Here is a 21,623-nt window from a genome sequence, read left to right as displayed (position 1 = left end):
TGCATGTCTTTGGACTCTGAGAGGAAACCAGAGTACCTGGAGGTAACCCACCAAGCACAGGGAGAACTCGCACACAGACCCGAGGTGGGAATCAAACCCTTGACCCAGGAGATGTGAGGCCTCGGTGCTAGTCACTCTGCCAATGTGTTTTATGTTATTGTCTATAATTCTTCACTTTGCATGACTTATATGAGTTGTTTGGGTTTTTAAACATTTATTGGGGCAAATAAGGGTGAGAATGAAAATCTAAAAATGCTCAGGTGTTCCCTTTTCTGGCCACCAGAGGTCACTAGTGAGTAATTTTAGCCTCGATAAAAATAATCAAATTTTCCTCAAATGAAAACTTATATGCTAATATGCTAATATTCATTAAGCTTCATTTTGACATTGCAGTATTTATATAAAGCAATTTATATTTCTTGTCATTAAATAAATACAGAACTTTTAAACTTCAAATCCCAATTCATACATAGGCTACAGGACACTGATACCCGGACCAGTTACACGGCGGAGGTTTCTACACGAAACTATTACTCTGCTGCACACGACGGAAGACTCGCTATTGTGTTTGTTCAGTTATAATATTTGTTCTTTTTCTGCGGGGAACATTTTTGTAAAGTAAGTAACGTTGCCAAAGTCATGTACGTGTATTTCTAATGTTTGGTTGTTTGTATAATTATTCAGTCGATAGCAGCAGCACTGTTTAGGTGTGGGTTGTAGTTCAAATTGTTTCCCACTCGCCCTGTAAGTGTACTACATAGTGGATATAGTTATGGTTTATCCACACTCTATAGTGCACTAAGTCTGTAATTGTAATCCGATTGGAATTCGGTAACTGGATTTCTGGCGTTTTTTTCCTGTTAGAGGAGAACTGTTTGTACTAAACACTAAACAAACGATAATATATGTGTCTCTGTCGACTTTTGAATAAATTTCCATTAATCCTTTATGTTTAAATGTTATGTAATGTTTATTAATCCTGTGTTGTGAGCTCCATATTTTGTAAAAGTGATCTTTTGTGTTTGTAAATAATATCTTCTCATCTTAAATGCCAAATTATTTGTAAAAATTACCCAAAACTCCAAAGGTATTTAAAATCTAACACAATTCTAATTTATTTTTCAGTAGTCTGTGTGCTTGTGTTTATCCGGGTTGCCAGTTATGAGCCACTAATTCCATCCACTGTGGGTTTAAAATCCCTCCCAGTGCATTATAAATAATATAGGATTTGCACTAAATTACCCCCTTTTAATTAATTAATAATCCTTAAAAAAATAAAAATATAAAAATATTAGAATTGCTATTTGATAAGTGAGAATAAGAGACGTTTTATCATTAAAATTCATACAATGGTAAATATTAAATCAAATTGTGAAAAGTGGAGGCATTGTGGCTCCAGGGTCCAGGTTCAATTCCCGTTTCCGGTTTGTCTGTGTGTATGTTTGCATGTTCTCCCCGTGCTTGGTGGGTTTCCTCCGGGTACTCCAGTTTTCTCCTGGTCCAGGGCAACGGAGAGTGTTCAAAGGAGGTGAAGAGGATAGGGTTAGATGGAGGCAAATGATTCGCTGTGGCGACCCCTGAAAGGGAACAGCCGAAAGACAAAGACAAAGAAGAAGAAGAAGACTCCAGTTTTCTCCCACAGTCCAAAGACATCCAGATTCGGCTAACTAGTGTTCCCAAATTGCCCATAGTATGTATTATCATTGCGATGAACTGTCACCCTGTCCAGTGTGTACCCTGCCCTTTGCCCCAAATCTCCCAGGATAGGCTATAATGCCATTTTCAGGCTATAATGTTTTATATTTGTAACCTGTACAAATCTGATAAGATAATGTGTTTCATTTCTTCTAACTTTCTATTAGACAATGAACGAGTGGAGTCCTCTGGCGAAAGTCTATGACCCCCTCAAGGCTGGCAGCATCGACAGCACAGATGTCGAGCCTCATGACCGGGCCATATGGAGGGCAATGAATGCCAACTACAAGCCCAACAAAGATGTAACGGGTGACCCTCAGCTCACACTGTTTGTCGCACGGCTCAACAAAACCACATCAGAAGAAGACATTCGCGCCGTTTTCTCCAGATTCGGTGACATCCGACGGCTGCGGCTCGTCCGGGACGCTGTGACCGGCTTCTCTAAAGGCTACGCTTTCGTGGAGTACAAGGAGGAACGCTCTCTAATGAGAGCATGGAAAGACGGCAACAAGATGGTCGTAGACCAGCACGAGCTCTTTGTGGACTTTGAGCAGGAACGTACGCTGCAGGGATGGATACCTCGCCGGCTCGGTGGCGGCCTGGGAGGAAAGAAAGAGTCGGGCCAGCTGAGGTTCGGAGGCAGGGACAGACCATTTAGGCGACCCATAAACTTGCCCGGTGCGATGACCAGACCAGTCGATCGGTGGAGAGATGGAGACGGAGGGAGAGCAGAACGACAGAAAGATGAGAGAAGAGATGCATCTCCAGGTTGGGACAGAGAGCACGGGCGACAACGGAATCGCAGGGACGAATGGGACCGAGGTGGCAGGGATTATCATAAAGACAGGAGGGACTCCAGACGATACAGGGACAGGAGTAGCGAGAGAGAATCTAACCGAGAGAAGGAAGAAAGGAGATATCGGGACTCGTACAGAGAGTCAGAAAAAAGATGACTCGGCTATAAACTTTTTGTTGATTTTGCAAGGCTTGCTTTTTCCTAAATAAAAAAAAAAGCAAGTAATTTTTAAGGCGGGTCAAAGATCTGGATGGGACAGAGCTAAGTGCACAGAAAAGCGTAAACTGAGTCTGAGTATGAAGAACCCATCGTTGTGCTTGGTTTGCATTCCATAGTAAAATATATTAAATTACCAAGATTTCTAGAGAGAGTTGCCTTTGTTGCATTAATCAGGATGTTGAAGAAACCTAAGAGATGTTGAATATCTGTACCAGAAAATTTGATTATATGAATTATATGAATAAAAACCACAACGACAGCATGATGTATAAAATATTTTAATGGCCAATAAGATGTAATTATGCAGCATTCTTTGTTACCGTCCATTAAAGATCTGTAGTGTGGTACATTCATCATTAGGAAATTCCTGAAATCTTTTAATAACCACACAGAATGCATATTTATTTATTTTAAATAATGAGTAAAATCTAGGATTCTGGCAAGGATTCCATGCTCACAAAGAAGCTTTTGTCAGTATGTCGCTTTAACTGTGCTGGCGTTTTCATGCTTTGACTAAACAACTCTAGGACTGCCAGCATAAGCACCACACATGTCATAAGAATGCAGAACAGCTGGTGATGGACATTTGCTGATGGGAATCTTATGAGAGCCTAGAATGTCTGGATGCTCATTTTTTTCTTTAAATTATAGCAGTAACAACATACTGTACTTATGTACATGTTCCATATTTTCCCTCATAGTTGCTGTGCAAGCTTTAGGTTTAAAGCTGTAAAGTGCCACCTTTTTATTTGCGTTCTTTATGAAAGTACATCCGGATCTGCCTTCATTAGGCATGGAATTGTTTCATTATTCAATTTGAATTTAACATGATAAAGTGCCCTGTTCGAAAATTCTACTCACAGCGTATGAGCATGGCCTCCTTGGTTTGCCTCATAACTGCAAACATGATCATAATCTGCATACTCCCGTAATTCTGTAATCAAACGCGCACATAAAACTACTTAAAACCTTTTATAAATGTCGGAAGAATCGTGTAGCTGTATCTATGTTCGAGCTGTTCTGTATCCGTTCAGCCTGCTGGGAAGTGTGTCTGTAACAGTGGAGTGTATGTATTGCTCATGACATCGCAGGGATGGGAAGTTAAGGGATTAGAGGGTCTTTTGTGCTTCGTCAGTGTTCTGTGAGTTACATGTGCTGTAAAGCTTCCTGCGCTTGCTCTGTATACACGTCGTCTTTACGGGACCACGGGCTGAAGCTGTCATCGAACTGCGCCGTGCTCTTCTGCGAGTTGCGCCGCTTGTCCCGGGAGAAGAAGCTAAACCTGAAAGGGAGAGAAGAGACGTTGCAGTTAGCTTTCTGAGAGAGGGCGTGCAGCACGGATCATTTTTAATCTAAAGGACGCAATTCAGAGTCGTGATATTAAAGGTCTGAGTCGTGATATTAAAGGTCTGAGTTTCACCAGGTGTCTGATACTGATCCAACACAGACTGTACCATTATTAATTCAGCTGATTCTCTACAAACTTCAATAATAAATATTTATAACTACTATAACTATACTACTATAACTATAATAAGTAGCAACTTGGTGGTGCTGGAATTTGAACTGAACAGCCCAATAGCACTGAGCACCTCGACCCTGAGAACTTGTGTTCTAAACTGCATTCATTATATAAAAAAACTACAGTGGAACCGTGGATTGTGAGCGCTCCATAAGACGAGCAAGGATTTTTAATAAATTTTGACTTGGAAAACGACTAAGTCTTGGTTTATGAGTACAGAGTATCATGTATCACGCATGCGATTCTTGTTTTGAGGCCGAGCGTCATGTGATCACAACTGAGCCACGGTTTTTCTCTCTCTTGCACTGCGGAATTATGGGTAATCGTCTCCCCTTCCTGGGTCTTAGTGCGCATCCCTCACTGGTATAACCAACATCCGTGTACATGTGTACTGTTTACTATAACACTCTGACCACGTGTGTGCGCATAAAAAATATTTTATTTTGTGTCTGTATGCGTGTGTGTACAGCGCGCGTTTACTGTTAATTATAACACACAAGTGCGCACGTGTAAAGCAATAGAAAGTTTCATTAGTGAGGTTAAAGATGCATTTTCTCTCTCCCTCTCTTTCAGCCTTTACACACACACACACACCCCTCCTCCCCTTGCTTTCACAAACACACACACACACACACACACACCCCTAGTCCCCTTGATCACACACACACTCTCAGCTCTACACAGAAACACTGCTCTGTCACGATTTCTTTTCAAATGTAAAGTGCAGGTTACATTTTTTTTTATTTATACTTTACAGCAGTGATTCTGTTAGTATGCGCTCACGCGAGTGTCATTAACAATGTTCCTTGTTAATTTCTCCGATAAAACAGTCTTTTCGTTAATATGTGTGTGTGTGTGAAAAACTTAAATAAGAGAGGAAGAAGGGTTACTGTCTAAGTTGAGAAGAGGGAGAGGGTCCTCTTACTTTAGCTTCACACACACCAAGTGTCTGCACGCATATTTGTTTTGGCTGTGAAACGAATAATTTGAGGTTCTATTATTTCTTATGGAAAAATTCTATGGAAAAAAGTGTTTTGAAATACAAGCCTTGCTTATGCTTATAATTCAAGGTTCCACTGTAGTCTATTTTCATTCCACTGTGCATCTGAGGATATCAAGATAAAGTTGTTCTTCTAATGCAATTAGGGATAAAATTGTACACATAAAAAGGTACACATAAGGCTAAAAGTATGCAGACACCTGACTCACACTCAACTGAACTAATGCCTTGTTCAGACTGCAGACAAATCAGAAATGTCTGATCGTACTTTTGAAAAGATGCATCAGTAGAGGCACAGATGGAGGGAGTGTAGACATTTCACTTCGTCCTCCGTCCAGGGATTACTGATCTCCAATTCAGTTCACTCACTCATCTTCTATACCGCTTGATCCTGTATTCAAGGTCGCGGGGGGCCTGGAGCCTATCCCAGGAGGCTTAGGGCATGAGGCAGGGTACACCCTGGACAGAGCGCCAATCCTTCGCAGTGCAAGGCGACAGTGCTAACCACTACACCACCGTGCCGCCTCAATTCAATTCAGTTCAATTTAAAAACTGTAGTGCCTTTAACGGCATTACAGAATGAAATATTTATGGAAATAAATTAGAACACACAAGGAAAAGAACTTATATAAAAACTTATATGAAACTCAAATAGATTATAACTATTAGTTCGTTCCTGTATTTCCATATCAAGTGTGTACTTGAACATCTGCGTTATGTTGCAAGCGATGTCATAGACAGTGTGAAATCTGATTTAAAAAAAATCTCCACAGCTGCCCCTTCGCAGGAGTGAGGATCTTATTACAACAGCAAACAGGGGACCAACTCCATAACAATGCCCACAGTTTCAGTCCTCAGGTCTGCTCATACATTTGGCTAGATCGTGTACCAAATCTAAACAATAATACACCATGTTTAAAATAATGGATTTGGTCCAAATTCAGTTTGATCCAAGGAACACACATCCCTAATTTGTGTAGAAACATTTGCATTTCAAATGCAGCTCTGTCACCATGTACAGGGGGATAAGTCCATGACTGGGTGCCATTTGTGTCTCACTGATATTCCTTTCACAAATATGTATGTAAGAATAAAAAAATGCATACAAGATGTCCTTTCTTCATTACTATGTCTCATGTTGCAGAAAGACAATCTTATATCTGAAACATCCTTTTCCATGAGACATCTATTATAGGTTTTGAAATAAAAAGAAAATGTTTTCTCAGCCCCCCCATCAAGTATTTAGAACATTCCAGAAGTGACATGATCAACAGGAAATGATGTAATCCAAATTTCCTGATGATTGTGTAAAGAAGTAAAATATTTAATTTTTAGTGGTGTTGACTGACGAGATCATTTGGAAAGTTGAAAGTAATTAGAACAAGTAATGTTTTAAGCGTCCTCATGGTATTAAAGAAGGACACCTGTCACCAATATTTTATGGATTTGCTATTCTGTATTTTGTGGATAATTTTACTAGGAGCGTCCAAATCAAATCAGGACTTTTGATAGTGCAGAGTAACAGAACACAGTTATCAGAGTAAAAACTCCTTTTACTCCGCTGCTACACTAATGCACTTATCCCTGCGTTTCCCTAGTGCTTGGACACCATCAAGGTAGAAAGTTATCTAATTACTTTCTTCACGTCTGAAACGCAGGCCTCCCAGGAACTCCTTAAATGGCCAAGCATGTGGAAATGTTTTGGATGTGGAAATAACTCCCAGCTGAGTCTCCTGTAATGTGCGAGTGAAGTGTTTGTGAATTATTGTGTGTACAGTTCCCACAGACAGATGCATTATCCAGAGATTATCAAGAATCAGACGTTCCCATGTTGTTCACAGGAATGACTGCAGTGTGCTCTGAGCCACCTTGATCCAGGATCGGCATTCACAAACGTACGGCCTTTGTACATTGAAGTACAAATGTTTTAGTGCGGCTAAGAATGTCATCACCGCACTGTGCTTGAAGGCTGTAAATGTCAATGGATTTAACAGCGTCGTCACAAGTCCCGGTTTGACTTGAACGCCCCTTGTAAAAACACTCCACCCTGTTACTAGTTTAACGCAGGTATTTTTAGAAAAGAAACCTTTGGGAAATGTTTTTGAATGCATGTTTTCCTAAATCGAATGTTGGCTAAATGTGATACACCCGGTCATGGAATCACCCTGTGACCCCACACATTAAGTAAACAAACATTTCAGCCATCCATATGATAGTGAGTCACACCAGGAAACGTACAGAAATGTGCTGGGGCTAATCATTGTTAGGGTTTTAAAATCCTTAGTGAGCCAGTGAGTCATGGTTAAGTCACAAGAGTTAGCATGTGAGCTGGACCACATGAAGAGGAAACGCTGCTTTTATTCTGACTGGCTGATTCTAACGACCTTCCTGCTAACAAACTCGGGACAGCACAACCCCACAATCAGCCAATCAGAATATTCTTGGTGTTATGACCGTCTCCAGTGAGCGGTCGGAATGGGGAAGGCATGCAGTGCCAGAAAAAAAGAGAAATAAAAAATAAATAAAATCACATGCAGGGGTAAGGGGTAAGGTGTTAAAAACAAAACACAAAGGTTAACGATGAAAAAGGGGCCGTACAAGAGAAACAAGTCGTCTGATTGGCTGTAAAGTGGGGTCATCTGCAATCAAGCCAGCCGCCACCATCGGCATAATGGCTGTGAAGATCCTGTTGCAGAAAGGCACAGACACGGAGAGTTGAGCAAAAAAAGGGAACAGAAATCACAAAATAGCTCGTGCTAACGCTGGACGTCTGCCTAAACATCTCATTAGTCAGGATGGTCCACTGACACCAGGATCAATAACGATCGTGTCAGTAACATGTCAATAACCTTCTACAACTTCAGTGTGTATGTGCTTGAAAGCAGATTTAATATTTACACAAGCTGTTCTGGTCATGTTTTCCTGCAGATATATGTGACTGTGTGATTATGTGTGTGTGTGTGTGTGTGTGTGTGTGTGTATGTGTGAGAAGCAAGCCTAAGAAGTAGGAGAAACTTTGTGGTACGCACAAGCGCTTTATGCCCGACTCTGGCTGGGCACCGGTTCGGGAGCGGGGCCTGAGCGTGGGCGAAGGGTCCGGAGTGGGCGGGTGTACATCATCTTCTTGCTCTTCACTAAAGAAAACAGAACACACGAGTTTATGGGTGAATCAAAAATAGCTTCGTATTGACATGACAAATGAATCAGCATGCTATACCACAGCTCTCTGATTGGCCAGAGCCAGAGTGTATTTCTGTTGCTGTGATGCAAATCACAGGTTCATATCAAAGCATGAATTCTAATGCAGTGACATTTCTACATTATTATAATGAAGGACTGCTACTGCTATTGTGTGCTGGTAACTAATATGTCGACGTTGTCAATTGGTAAACATTTATGTGTTTGTTTGTTTTTTGAAGGGAGAGGGGTGGTGTACCATAGTGGTTAAAGCGTTGGACTCATGTTGGGAATGTTGAGAGAAATGTAAGTCGGTCTGGATAAGGGCGTCTACCAAATGCCATAAACCTGAAATGTAATTGTAGTTAAAGATGAGGCTATTGATTTTGGTTTTCTGACATCTTCAGTTTGTACTTTGCGGTTTCTCAATGGGCCGGCGAGGGAACGTCAGCTTTTAACGCAACCGATAACAGTAACAAACCTCTTAACTATAAAAGAATAAAAAAATATTAATCATGAAAGCAAACTGCCCAACTCAGCCAATCAAAATATTCCTGGTGTTACACTTTAGTAGAACTTCAGGGCGTCAATTCATCCTGTCATTGATTATTTTCCTGAAACAGCAGTTTATCTTTTTTTATTTCATCCCATGGATGAATGGTTCTGTCTATGTGCCGCCCGACACATCAGACGATGGATATACACCCGCTGTTTCTGTGGCAGTTGTTTACAGGATCGGGTTGGCAACGCCTGATTGTAATCCAACGCCTTAATCATAGAGCCACAGTTTATATTAACATGATTACATATGCAGTACTGTATTTCTTCAAAAACTATAAAGCTCAGTTAAAATTACTAAGGCAGTATTTGGCATGACATAAAATAATGAATAATAAAAAATCCACAGAAAAGTTTGTACACAGGGGGCTAAGACGTTTGCACATTGCTGTATGTCATACACTGTGGCCAAAACTTCTCTTAAACCTCCAGTCCCCATGTTTACAAAGTAGGAAACAAAAGCAGCCCGTTTCTGACTATGTAATATAACAGACTCGAAGCAAAATCAGCCGACCCTTTGTAATAGGCGATTTCCTCTTGCAGCATGAACACTTTGGCCTTCAGCTCATTTCTCTCATGCAGGACGTCTCGCAGCTCCTGCAGAGTGAAGCGTGGTCGGTTTGGATCGTTGGGATCGAAACCCACTTCTTCCTCACTCAATGCCTCCTGTCGAACGAGAGGAATGAAGTAAAGGTCAGCACCACAACACAGTGTCTGTGAGCGAACTGTTGTTCCACAAAAATGTACAGATTAATCAGATTAGATAGACTTTATATCAGGGGTGGCACCTTTAGGCCTTTAAGGACTTCAGTGAAGGCATTTTATTTCTTTAGAGTTTAGTTAGGAGTTATTGTATTAAATTTGATTAGATTGGATTTTATCATTGAACAAAGCCAATGAAATGCAGTTAGCATCTAACCAGTGCAGAAGTGGCCTATTTCCGATAAATAACAATGTGGTAAATGAGAGTATGGGTCCATATGTACAGATGAGGGTGCTTCATGTACAGAAAACCTTTTTCTGATGCTGTCTGCAGTGTGATCTGAAATTCAGCCAATCAGATTGTTTTTTTTTCCTGCTGTTGCTACATGGTTACTGAACACTACAGGCTTTCTCATAAGCTTTAATTTATTTGCTTTGAATTCGGAATGATAATGAATTAATCACTGATTAGCTAACTAGCAAATCGGATTGTGGTGCATCGTTGATGGGGGTATTGTTTTTTCACGTGATCGGCACATCTCGACCATGTTCTGGGGGTCCTCTGTACGCAGGATATTTCTTCTTTCTTGTTCTATATTCTTAGGACTATTATCAAAGTAGTAGTGCTATTGGTTTAAGTAGTAAAGTACACCTATGATGGTGACATTTATTGTAGGATTGTACAAATGTTCGTTTTTATATCATTTTTGCGACCTCCTTATTTTCATTGGTTAACACTAGCAGTGCCGTGCTACTGAGAAGCTATGTGCAGGAGTTGACACTGTAACTTGGTCAAGACCTTACATTTTTGCTGGATCAACATAGACCATTATAGTTCTTTTTAGAATTTCTCTTGCATGACATAAGCTTTACTGATGTCTGGATCTTCAAACGCTTACAAAACCTGTTCATGAACTTCAAAAGAAGTATGCGGTTACTGTTGCTCTGGAGTGCTGTGGTAGCCCTACACCTTATATTACAATGCTTGCTTGTGAATTATCTGAAAGACATGATTTGCTACTGCTTAAAATACACCTAATGCTCTACTTACATCCATCATGCTTCATAACGCTCCATTTTATAGCATAGATATAATTAGGTACATACCTTGAGCTTCAGGTACACAGTACAAGTCGTTGCTTGCTTTCTGAAAAAACACCACTGGGGCGCTTGATTAATTTTTTTTACTGAGCTTGCAGTTTTAAATTCAAAGACTTGCCAGAAAGGCGGTGAGCAAGTCGGTTTGAACAAGTCCTTTCACTTAACTGCACATCTACTGTATGTGCCTGGACTGGGTTCTGCATTAAACCTTTCAATTCACTGTTGAAACATGCATATACAGGGGTTTTCATTGTCCCAGTAGTCACAAACACATCACACACACACACACACACACACATGCTGATGAGTTAAAATATCCCCAACAATAAAACAAAAAAAACCTCATTTGCATTAACACTTAGCACACGAATGAACCGACACAATTGTTGGCTTATATGAACCACACCCAAAACACTGCAGATGATTCCCACACACACACACACACACACACACCTTCTTCACAGATCAGATTAGCTAATGCTCTAATAATAACAGTGACACTACGGGCGGTCACTGCAGGAGCGATGCAAATTAGTTTCAAACCGTGCAGCCCTGTTAAGCTAAAGGGTTACCCATAACAACACAGCCTCTTCCTCCTCTTCATCTGCTTCATCCTCATCTATAAGCACTTGGCGGTTCCGTGGAGCCAAGGACAGCGGAGGATGGTGTGATATCACAGGCTTGGGGAGCAAATTCTGACCCAAAAACAAGGGTATTAAAAATAAATAAATAAAAAGGTTATGGAAAGTATGAAGGCCTACACAAAAACAGGCACAAATTAACTCTTTTTAATAGACTGAGTGATATTGTATAAGGACAACACCCTGTTCTATTTGTATTATGGGTATTATTAGTGCTTTCGAAAATCATCAGGAGCTCAACGCTATGCTGTCAAAACCGCAATAGAGGATTATTTTTTCTTTATGTAAGGCACATTACAATAAACCTCAGAATAAACAGAAGCGGGTGTTTCCAATCGGCATGAGGTCATGCTTCACAGCAACAGATCTCTTTTAGTGTTGGCCCACATATTCATCGAACTGTTCCTTTAAATGTCCCTAGGTCATGTTCTTCTAGCTTGCCGGCCAAACCACAGCTATATTTATCTACCGGCTCAGCCTCGACTCGCCCATGACACACCGACGGGACCGTCTGATTCACTGCAGTCACGGAGGTGCGAACTGTCCTGATCCGCAACCTCATCACATTTAGGGCAGCGTCAACTTGGTTTGCAACAACAACAGAGGGCACACAATAGATTTTTCATTTATATCATAAGGAATTATGTGTAGATTTATGACATATAATCCCACTTAGGTTGATTTAGGTTCCAGGTTGTAACACAAGGCACTGTATTTATAATGTGACTAAATTTCATTGTAAATTATTGTATAAAAAACATTTAAGTTTGTAAAAAACACGTAATTACATTTAAATTATGACCTTCTTATTCAATGTTCTTTTTCTTTATTTTATATAGTTTTTAACATTGTACTGTATATTAACAGACGCTGAAATAATGGCAGAACAAATACGGAATTGTGTTGTCAACAAAATAGTGTTAAATAACTCAGAATATGTTTTTACATTTTCAATTCTTCAAAGGAGCTGCCCTTTGCTTTGATGACAGCCCTTGGCATTCAACTGCAGTCAGTCTCTTGAGGTAGTCACCTGGAATGGTTTTTTCAACAATCTTGAAGTTCTTCCCGCAGGTGTTGAGTGCTTGTTGGATGATTTTCCTTCACTCTCTGGTCCAACTCATCCCAAACCATCTCAACTGGATTTTTTTATCGGGTGATTGTGAAGACCAGGTCATCTGATGCAGCACTTCATTACTCTCCTTCTTAAACAAATAGAATTTGAACTAAGTCACCAACAGTGTCACCAGCAAAGCAGCTGCACACCATCACACCTCCTCCTCTCTGCTTCATAGTGGGAACCAGAGTTTCAGGAACCGTATGTTTGCCCTCTTTACTTCTAACGAAGACATGATAATTAGAACCAAAAATCTCACATTTGGAAGCATTAGACCAAAGAAGAGTTTTCCACTGATCTAATGTCTATTTCATGCGGTTCTTGGCCCAAACAGGTCTCTGCTGCTTGTTGTTCTTCTTTGTTGGTTTCTTTGCTGTAATTCGACCATGATGTAAAAATGTATCTGCCGCATTGAAGGGTTTGTAAATCGTCGATTTCTGAGTCTGGTCATTCTAATAAACTTATCCTCTGCAGCAGAGGTAGCTCTTGGTCTTGCTTTCATAAGAGTCAGTCCCATCATAGGAATTTGGTGGTTTTGGTGACTGTACTTTTTTTTTCTTTCTTAAAGTTATGATCGAGTGTCTTTTCTCTTTACATAACTGAGTGTTTCTTGACATAGTACGGATTTGTACAGTAGTTGTATTGGCACTAATAATCACTCTGTACCCACCCTTTTTTTTGCACAAGACAACTGATGGTCTAAAGCAAGAAGGCAAGAAATGTCACAAATTGACACTCGACAAGGCATAAGGTAACTGAAAACCATTCCATGTGACTACCTCATGACTCTAATGACAGAATGCCATGAGTGTGCCAAGCTGGCACTTTGAAACAATCTGAAATATAAAACACATTCTGGCTTGTTTAACACTTTTTTTTGTTTACTACAGACATGTTCCTTATATGTTCTTTCATAGTTTGTACATTAATGTTGAAGACATCCAATGTTGAAAATGATAAACATAAAGAAAAACCACTAAAGAATAGAGTGTGTTCAAAGTTTAGACTGGTATTGTATGTAATGAAATTCTTTGAGGTTACTTAAAATAATTATAAATTATTATTAATAATAATAAATTATTAATTATACATGGTACATTGTATTTTTAGTTTATTTCTGATGTTTTATGTGGTGTTAAGTAAATTACCACGTTTATCTGTCATTAGTAGTTTAATAAGAGAAAGTAATTAATTTAAATAAAGAAAATGTTTAATAATGTAAATAATGTAAATAATTCTTAATTATAAAATAGAAATAAATGTAGCAAAAACTTGTAGTCAAGGTCATGTTTTAAATTAAATTTAAGACGATTAAAGCTCTAGTGCAAGCTAATTTTAATGCTTGGTGCTTTAACTGTTATCGTTGATGACTTACGGTACGCATTGTGGCTAAGCTGGAGGTTACCGTGTTAAGAGAGTAATTCGAAATAATTTATTAAAAATGGATCTATAAAAATGGATGCTAATTAAGATTTAAACATTTGTGCAATTTATGTTTGTGCTAATTCAATAGATTTCTTACTCCAAGTTCACCCAAGAAGACAGAAATACCAGTCTATAGCTCCACCAGTAGAGCAGTCTTCATACATGTGTTTTTTTGCATACCTGTGCAGGTGATGGTGGAGCGGGCGGCTCCTCGGTTTCAGGGTTTTTGGTCTCGCCCTGGAGACGCTCTCTGAGTCGCGTCACCTCTTGTCTCAGGCTTGCCAGCTCCTGCTGCCTGGCCTGGGCGAACGCCTCAAGCTCCACCTTCTGCTCGATCAGAGCCTTGCCCTGCGCCTCCACCACCGTGATCTTGTGCCTCAGGTCGTGGTTAATCTTCATCAGCCGGTTCTGCTGCTGCTGCAGCTGGAAGACAAACGGGTAAGGCAGAGTAGGAAGGACCGCTCATCAGAGTCAAGTAGAAATAAACAAAATGAAATCCATGGCATCTTGTTCGATGTTTACTTTGACTGAGAAATAGGCAAACACGGCCCAGCCTAGGCACCTGGTAAAATGAATGAACTGAATGAATGAGTTTCCAAAATTTAAGTCTTTAACAAAAACTATAGAATAATTTCATGCCTAAGATGATCAATCAAAATCCACCACGTTGATCTAATCGTAGTAATACTGACTGATACTCATTTAATATGATGACCGTCAATGCGTCATGCTAAGGACACGTAGCATGCGCTTCTATCACAATGCCGTATTGTCGCGCACTCGGGTTGACTGAAATGGATAAGTGTTCACTTACTGCTTCAATGTCTTCATTCTTCAGCGTCAGTTCTCGATCCTTGGCACGAATCTCATCCCTCTGCTTATCCACCACCTCCTTTAGCTTTTTCATCACTTGCCTCTCTCTTTCCGACATACCTGGTGACCCAGACATGAAGATGTTTTAGTTATATGGTGAAGCCTGGAACTGTAGATTGGGAGTTTAAATCCCAGCAGCAGCAGCAGCACTGGTCCACTGCTCACTCTGAGCATTTTTTGCTTGGGATTTTCCCTTACTGGATCAACAGGTCAGCTAAATGTACAGACATTTCAATATTTTTGCATGAAGTCCAGGCCTCTCTTGTGACTGCTATTAAAGCATTTTTAGCAAATAGTCAGTCAAAAGTCAAAATACTAATCTTGGGATAATATTTCCTCTACGCATATTTGTTCTGCTGTTGGGTCTGTTGTAACATTTCCTGTGTATTTTACAGGAAACCGGGAATGTGCTGCACTCCAAGACCCAGGACTCATAGCCATGTGGTTCCTTTTCGAGCTCCTGTGTAGGTGCACTTAAAATAGATCTGTACCAGTGGACCTCTGATGCATTTACACACGCACACATGAACAAAAATAACTTGGGCAAAACATAACTCTCCTTGCATGTACTGGAAATAATCACTGACTCTAACCAATGCTCTATGCCTTTAGATCAGTCATAAGTATGTAATGGAGAACAGAAACTGTCATTGGTTCACGCTCTGGGTTACTGATCAGAAGTTTGAATGATGTTTCAAGTCGTTACTAGCAGACCCTCGAGCAAGACCCCTAAACCTTTCTGCTTCAGGAATGCCGTATCATGGTTGATCCTGTGCTCTGACCCAGATTGATCTCATCCGATTTACATGGGATAAGAAGAAAAGAGAATTTTTCTGTATTATAATATACAAAAAATAAAGGCACACAATAACCGTGACATGGTTTTGTTAAATGTATACACTTGCGGCCACAACCGGACGTACAAGTAGTTCTCTGTGTGTATGAAACAGGTGATGTCACTAATTAGGTCTGGGCTATCTGGCTGTAGAGTTGCTAATTAACTGAAAAACAAGTTTAAAAAAATTTGGCTTTGTGACAATGGTATTGAGCTCCTGAATGGCCATGGCCTGGGTCATCTCGAAGGGGTATTGTGTCCTTGAAATGATTGTTCAAGTTCACGTTAGGTTTGTCTGAGTGTAAAATATAGCTACAGAACTGGCAGCACGGACATGTAGCACTGTGGCCGCTCTCCTCCAGGGTCAATGGTTTGATTCCCACCTCGGGTCTGTGTGTGTGTGTGTGTTTAGTTTTCATGTTCTCCCCGTGCTTGGTGGGTTTCCTCCAGGTACTCCAGTTTCCTCCCAAAGACATATCAACAAATAGTTGATTTATTTCAGTAGTCCAATTCACAAAGTGAAACTCATACAGTCTTATGCAAAAGTTTTGGCACCCCAATTTTAATAAATAACAGATTGTGGTGATTTTTAAACTGAAAAGATGTTAACACGGCCTCTCTTGGAAATTAATAAAATGCGCAATATTTTCAGCAAACATTGATGCATAGTTATGTCATAAACTAAACAACTAAACTTCGCATGAATCACTGCAGCAATGCAGCGTGGCGTGGAGGCGATCAGTCTGTGGCACTGCTCAGGTGTTATGGAAGACCAGGTTGCTCTGATAGCTGCCTTCAGCTCTTCTGTGTTGTTGGGTCTGGTGTCTCACATCTTCCTCTTCACAATACTCTATAGTTTCTTTATGGGTCTTGTGTGGGGCGAGTTTGCTGGCCAATCAAGCACAGGGATACCATGGTCCTTAAACCAGCTATTAGTACTTTTGGCAGTGTGTGCACATAAAAAGTCCTGCTGGAAAATGTAATCAGCATCTTCATAAAGCTGGTCAGCAGAGGGAAGCATAAAACGTCCTGGTAGACGGCTGCGCTGAACTTCGACCTGATAAAACATAGTGGACCAACACCAACAGATGACATGTCTCTCCAAACCACCACTGACTGTGCAAACTTTACATTGGACTTCAATCAACTTGGATTCTGTGCCTCTCCTCTCTTCCTCCAGAATCTTGGACCTTAATTAGGTCCTTAAAAAGGAATGTGCCAACGTCCTGGATACGTCTGTGCGTGGTGGCTCTTGAAGCACAGGCTCGAGCTGCTGTTCACTTCGCGCGAATTTCCACAAATTCTTAAACCTTTTTCTACCACATTTTTTCCTTCCATTCAAATTTGCATTAATGTTCTTGGATACAGCCCTCTGGGAGACCATTTAAAGGCTCAGGAACACTTTGCAGGTGTTTTGAGTTTATTAGCTGATTAGAGTGTGACACAATGCGTCTCCAAAACATGATAATAATGTCTCCAATATTAACATTTTCTGACATACTGAATTTGGGGTTTTCATTAGCTGTACGCCATAATCCTAAAAATTAAGAGAAATAAACGCTTGAAATGTATCAGTCTGTGTGTAATAAATCTATATAATATTTAAATGTCACTTTTTGAATTGAATTACTGACATAAATCGATGATATACATTTATAAATGAATTATTTCTGAACTAAAAATTGCAAAACACAATTTTAACGTTGCACCCTAACATAGTGTATGTTCCGTCTGTAGCACTATAATATTACATTTGCATTATTAATATTTTAATAATAAATTCACCGTATGTACAGTATAATGAGACTTAACAGATAACCAGAGTGCATATCGGTGTTAATCAGGCACGTCGAGGAAGCCCTGAAATGAGGCACGTGTGACTCTGATGAGCACTGAGGAATCTCTGTGTGTCTCCCTGAGCTAGCCCGCTATGGCAGTTACGCATCCTGGCTTCCCTTCAGTTACACACAGAAAGACTCCTTTGTGTGACCCAGCTCAATGTCTTTTGTTCATCTCTAAACAGCGGAGAGAGAAAGCTACGGGTATTTACCATGTGTGGTCTCATGTATTTGTTAAAGGACAGCCTGCATGCTTTAGGTGTGTGTGCATGTGTGTGAAAAGTGTAGACGAGGAATTGAACCTATATCAGACGATTCAGGATCCACGTGTTGGTAAACTTCCTTCCCCGAGTGGCCTCGCGCCATTGAAACATTTATATAGAGGCACTCTATTCAAAACACAGGCGCAGCTGCAGAGTTGGAGCGAGTTGTTCGAGGAAGTTTATGTAAATTACCTTCCTGTCTCTGAACATCCTCCTCTGTCATTGGGCAGTCTTTGACTGACAAGTTGTTGAGGAGGGTCTTGTTTTCCTCTTGCAGCTGGGCAATCTGTGACAACAAGTCTTGGGCTTCACCTCTCCACACATCCTCGACCAACTCCAGCTCCTGTGGGCAAACAGAGAAAAATCTCAGCAGGCTTTCAAATACACACTCCATTGAAATATACACCATCTGTTATGACGGTCTGTAAAAATAACACCTTCGGTCTTGTATATGTAACCATTAGGCAACAAGTGAATACTAAGCTCTACTCAGGAATGATGGCACAGGGAAGCATAAAGATCTAATCGACTTCGGCTAGGAATAAATTGTGATGGCTAGACGATTCAGTTAGGGCGTCTCCAAAAAACATCAGGTCCTGTGGGCTGTTCCTGGGATGCAGTAGGTAGTACTTACCAAAAGTGGTCCAAGTAAGGACAACCAAACAACTGGCAATGGTGTCATATATACAATTACACTTTACTTCTTATACAAGACGGTTCTCATCAGCCTTGGGTTCTTTGCTTTTCTATGGCGTCAGACCTGATGGGTTGGCATTTGCTTGTTATGAACTAACCATGATCCTGTCACTAGTTTATAACTGATAATCGGTGTTAGTTTTTTTACTGTTATGGCGTAATATAAAAAATATACAATTTATTGTACTTAATGAGGGCGAACTCCGTTGACAAAAAAAAGTATGGTTTAGGAGTATTTCTCTGTAAGGGTACAAAGGCACATCATTTACCTTCCAAGATTTATCCGAAAAAAACAGAAAATGGTTCATTTATATATTTAAAAAAATACTTTTCTATTTGCTTCCATGCTTCCAGAAATACGTGTTAAAGATACAAAAGACATATATGATTTATCACTGCTTTCACTGTGAGTGAACCAAAGATTTATTTAGGGTGCTAGGTGTTGTTATTTATTTATTTGTTTATTTATTTATTTAGGAAAAAAGTTAATCCATACTTCAGGAATTTATATGGATCCCTGATCCATATAACTTTTTTTGTCATTATACATCTGGACAGTCGATTGTAAAGGACACTGGCTCAAAAAAATCGACCCACTGCTGCCCTGAAAGGTGGATATAGAATAGCGTTGGGAATGAGTTATGATATATAGAGCTGTAACTATGTAACTACATTTACAGGATCATTTCTAGGTTAATGTAAGTCATGAAAGGGTTTAAAATGTGACACTTTCTCTGGGGAGAAGAATGGTTTCAGGTAGAAGTCTTGAAATACCCCAAGAGTGTAGTGTGGGTGGTGGTATACGGTAAAATCCCCAGTGTTGAATTAACACTTTCTCAGTTTAATGTTCAATCTGGTATCTATATAAATAAAAAAAAGGTTTTGTCTCTATATTGGTTAGAACTTGCTCTTTTAATGTTATGAGCAGTTATTATGTGCCAAAGTATGTCACAGCATCACAAAAACTTGGCTGGACAGAATTTAATGAAACTTTTCTAATCCATCCAGGTATCTGCTTGAAGTTAAACCTGTACCATAAATGAAGTTAAAATGTTGAATAGAAGTGAAGTTAAGAGCAGTTTTGTGCCAGATTATAAACCAGACGTTTTTATTACACATGCGCCAAGCTGTGAGGGCGTCTTAACTCGACCGCTGGACAGGATTTAATGAAACTTTTGCCGTACTTTAAGTTTAACCTGCACCATAATTGAAATTAAAATGTATAGTAAAAGCGATGTTATGAACAGTTATGTCCCGGATTTAATAATCTACTTTTTAAATAAGCTACTAATAAGCTACTTGCTCAATGTAAACAAACACCTGCACCAATAGATATAAATTAAGAAAATCTAAACTGAATATTTGTACTGGGATAACTTAATATCTTCACCACAGACATAACAGCACTGAAGTGGTATAAGTGAATTTTAACGAGTCGTTTTAAGACGAAACTTTATTTTTATCCGATCTACTTTTTCTCATCTGTGATTCACTCTCCGATTACTGAACAGGGAGTGTATTTTCCTGACGATGGAAGAGGAACAACTTAGGGTAAACAAGGCGTAAGATACTCAACCTTACAAAACTGTATCTCTTTGTATTAATAAATTAGACAGAGAGTTCAGAAATGCACGTGAGCTTCAACCTGAAATAATAATATCACTGATTATATTAAAGTTGACCGACTTATTTTTTTAGCTTTAACCTTTGACCTATTTCTACACACTCTTTTTCTGTCAACGATGGGTACTAACGCTGGTATGATAGATGTCCAATTGGACATGTTATAATATATATAAACACTGTATTGTGTTCATTTTGCAGTGTAAGATTAAATCTCATTTCTAGACAAATTGACATATTAAAAGCTTTTGGGTCCCACAGGACTGGTAGTGACTTGGAAAAGTCCAGTTTAGTGTGAGAGACAAACTCCCTTTATGTGTGTGTGTGTGTGTGTGTGTTTACACTCATTCGGTTAGAATACGGATTCAGAAATCCGAATATTCGGAACACTCCCATTTCCGGATATAAACAGGAAGTTCGAGCTTTTACTCCCTGACCTTTAACCTCATCACCAAGGCAACAAGAGAAAAGCAGCATTTCACACCTGTTGTTAAGCCTAAACTTCTACAGACGTGTATCACGTTTCGCGCCCATACCAGGACTTGTTCTACCTTTTTGTGTTTCTTCTCCCTCTCCAGGCGGTCCAGTCTCTCCAGGCGGAGTTTATCCAGCTCCAGCCGCAGCTCCTCGGTCTCCGGACTGATGCTGTTGCGGCTCACCAGCACCTCCAGGATTTCTAAAACCCGCACCACTTTGGGCATGAGCCTCGCCAACGCCTCACAGCCGTACTGATCTATGATCCGCTCAAACTCCTGGCCCACCACAGCCGCTATGTCGTACACGTCCATCACGGTTAAATCCGCCACGTTTTTCTCCAGCGCTGATCCAAACCCTTCCATGATGACCGACTGTCGCTTCTTCCTTCCCTCCCACCGCCCTGCTCCGTTTCCTCTCTAATCAAAATCCACGAAACTTTCCTTTTATTCTACACGGACGAAGCTGACGAAGCGCTCACACGAGTTCTAATGTCATATTCGCAGTCGTAGCGGTCACACGTGCTGTTATAGCGTCTAAATTTCCCGATAATAACAATAATACTACTTGTCCCATCTCTGTCCCGCTGCTTCTCGTCCGGATTTCTTCAGTGGACGCCTGACGCACTCAGTGCGCATGCGCGAGCGACAGCGGAGAGTTGAAATGGCATCAGTTACACATGTCAAAATACAGCAAAGCAAGAGTCACTTAAATAAAAATAAAAAATATATAACTTCACAAATCTCTTTTTTTTTTCACGCACGCCAAATTCATGAGTTGTTTATCTTTCGTTTTCTGTAACACGTGTGTGTGAGAAATGTCGAGGCATGATTTTCATATCATATTACAAAACAAAAGAGCTGTGCCACTGAGGAATTCATAAACAGCAGCCATAGCAGATGTAACTCAGACATTACCTTACAGTTTGTTTATATACACATACACACCATATTAGCAAAAGTATTTGGACAAACTTAATTTAATTATTAAATTCATGTGGTTCGATCAGGTCCTTCATCCCCAGTGAGGGGCAATAATAATAATAACAGTTTGAGGAAAGCCCTTTTCTAT

At 40.1% G+C, this 21,623-nt stretch overlaps 2 protein-coding genes across 4 annotated transcripts; one reads left to right on the top strand and one right to left on the bottom strand.

Annotated features, from left to right (window-relative positions):
• The first annotated feature begins 488 nt into the window (after window positions 1–488).
• Window positions 489–2,972, top strand: snrnp35 (small nuclear ribonucleoprotein 35 (U11/U12)). Its single transcript, XM_053516273.1, has 2 exons — window positions 489–618; window positions 1,863–2,972. The coding sequence occupies exon 2, from the start codon at window positions 1,866–1,868 to the stop codon at window positions 2,646–2,648; it is 783 nt and encodes a 260-aa protein (XP_053372248.1). The 5' UTR covers window positions 489–618; window positions 1,863–1,865; the 3' UTR covers window positions 2,649–2,972.
• rilpl1 (Rab interacting lysosomal protein-like 1) lies at window positions 2,973–21,177 on the bottom strand. 3 transcript variants are annotated; one of them, XM_053516271.1, is made up of 9 exons: window positions 20,630–21,177; window positions 17,952–18,102; window positions 14,765–14,883; window positions 14,131–14,373; window positions 11,343–11,465; window positions 9,482–9,633; window positions 8,262–8,366; window positions 7,831–7,918; window positions 2,973–3,992 (listed from the first exon to the last, which is right to left on the bottom strand). In XM_053516271.1, exons 1-9 carry the CDS (start codon window positions 20,915–20,917, stop codon window positions 3,987–3,989), a joined length of 1,275 nt encoding a protein of 424 aa, XP_053372246.1. In that variant the 5' UTR covers window positions 20,918–21,177; the 3' UTR covers window positions 2,973–3,986. The 3 variants fall into 3 exon arrangements, with proteins under 3 accessions (XP_053372246.1, XP_053372245.1, XP_053372247.1); XM_053516270.1 differs by lacking the exon at window positions 7,831–7,918; XM_053516272.1 differs by lacking the exons at window positions 7,831–7,918; window positions 11,343–11,465.
• Between the last annotated feature and the right edge of the window lie 446 nt (window positions 21,178–21,623).

The sequence above is a fragment of the Clarias gariepinus genome, chromosome 17, assembly GCF_024256425.1.
Source record: "Clarias gariepinus isolate MV-2021 ecotype Netherlands chromosome 17, CGAR_prim_01v2, whole genome shotgun sequence".
Classification (NCBI taxonomy): domain Eukaryota; kingdom Metazoa; phylum Chordata; class Actinopteri; order Siluriformes; family Clariidae; genus Clarias; species Clarias gariepinus.
The sequence above is the reverse complement of the archived record's forward strand: the minus strand, read 5'-3'. Positions and strand labels throughout refer to the sequence as shown.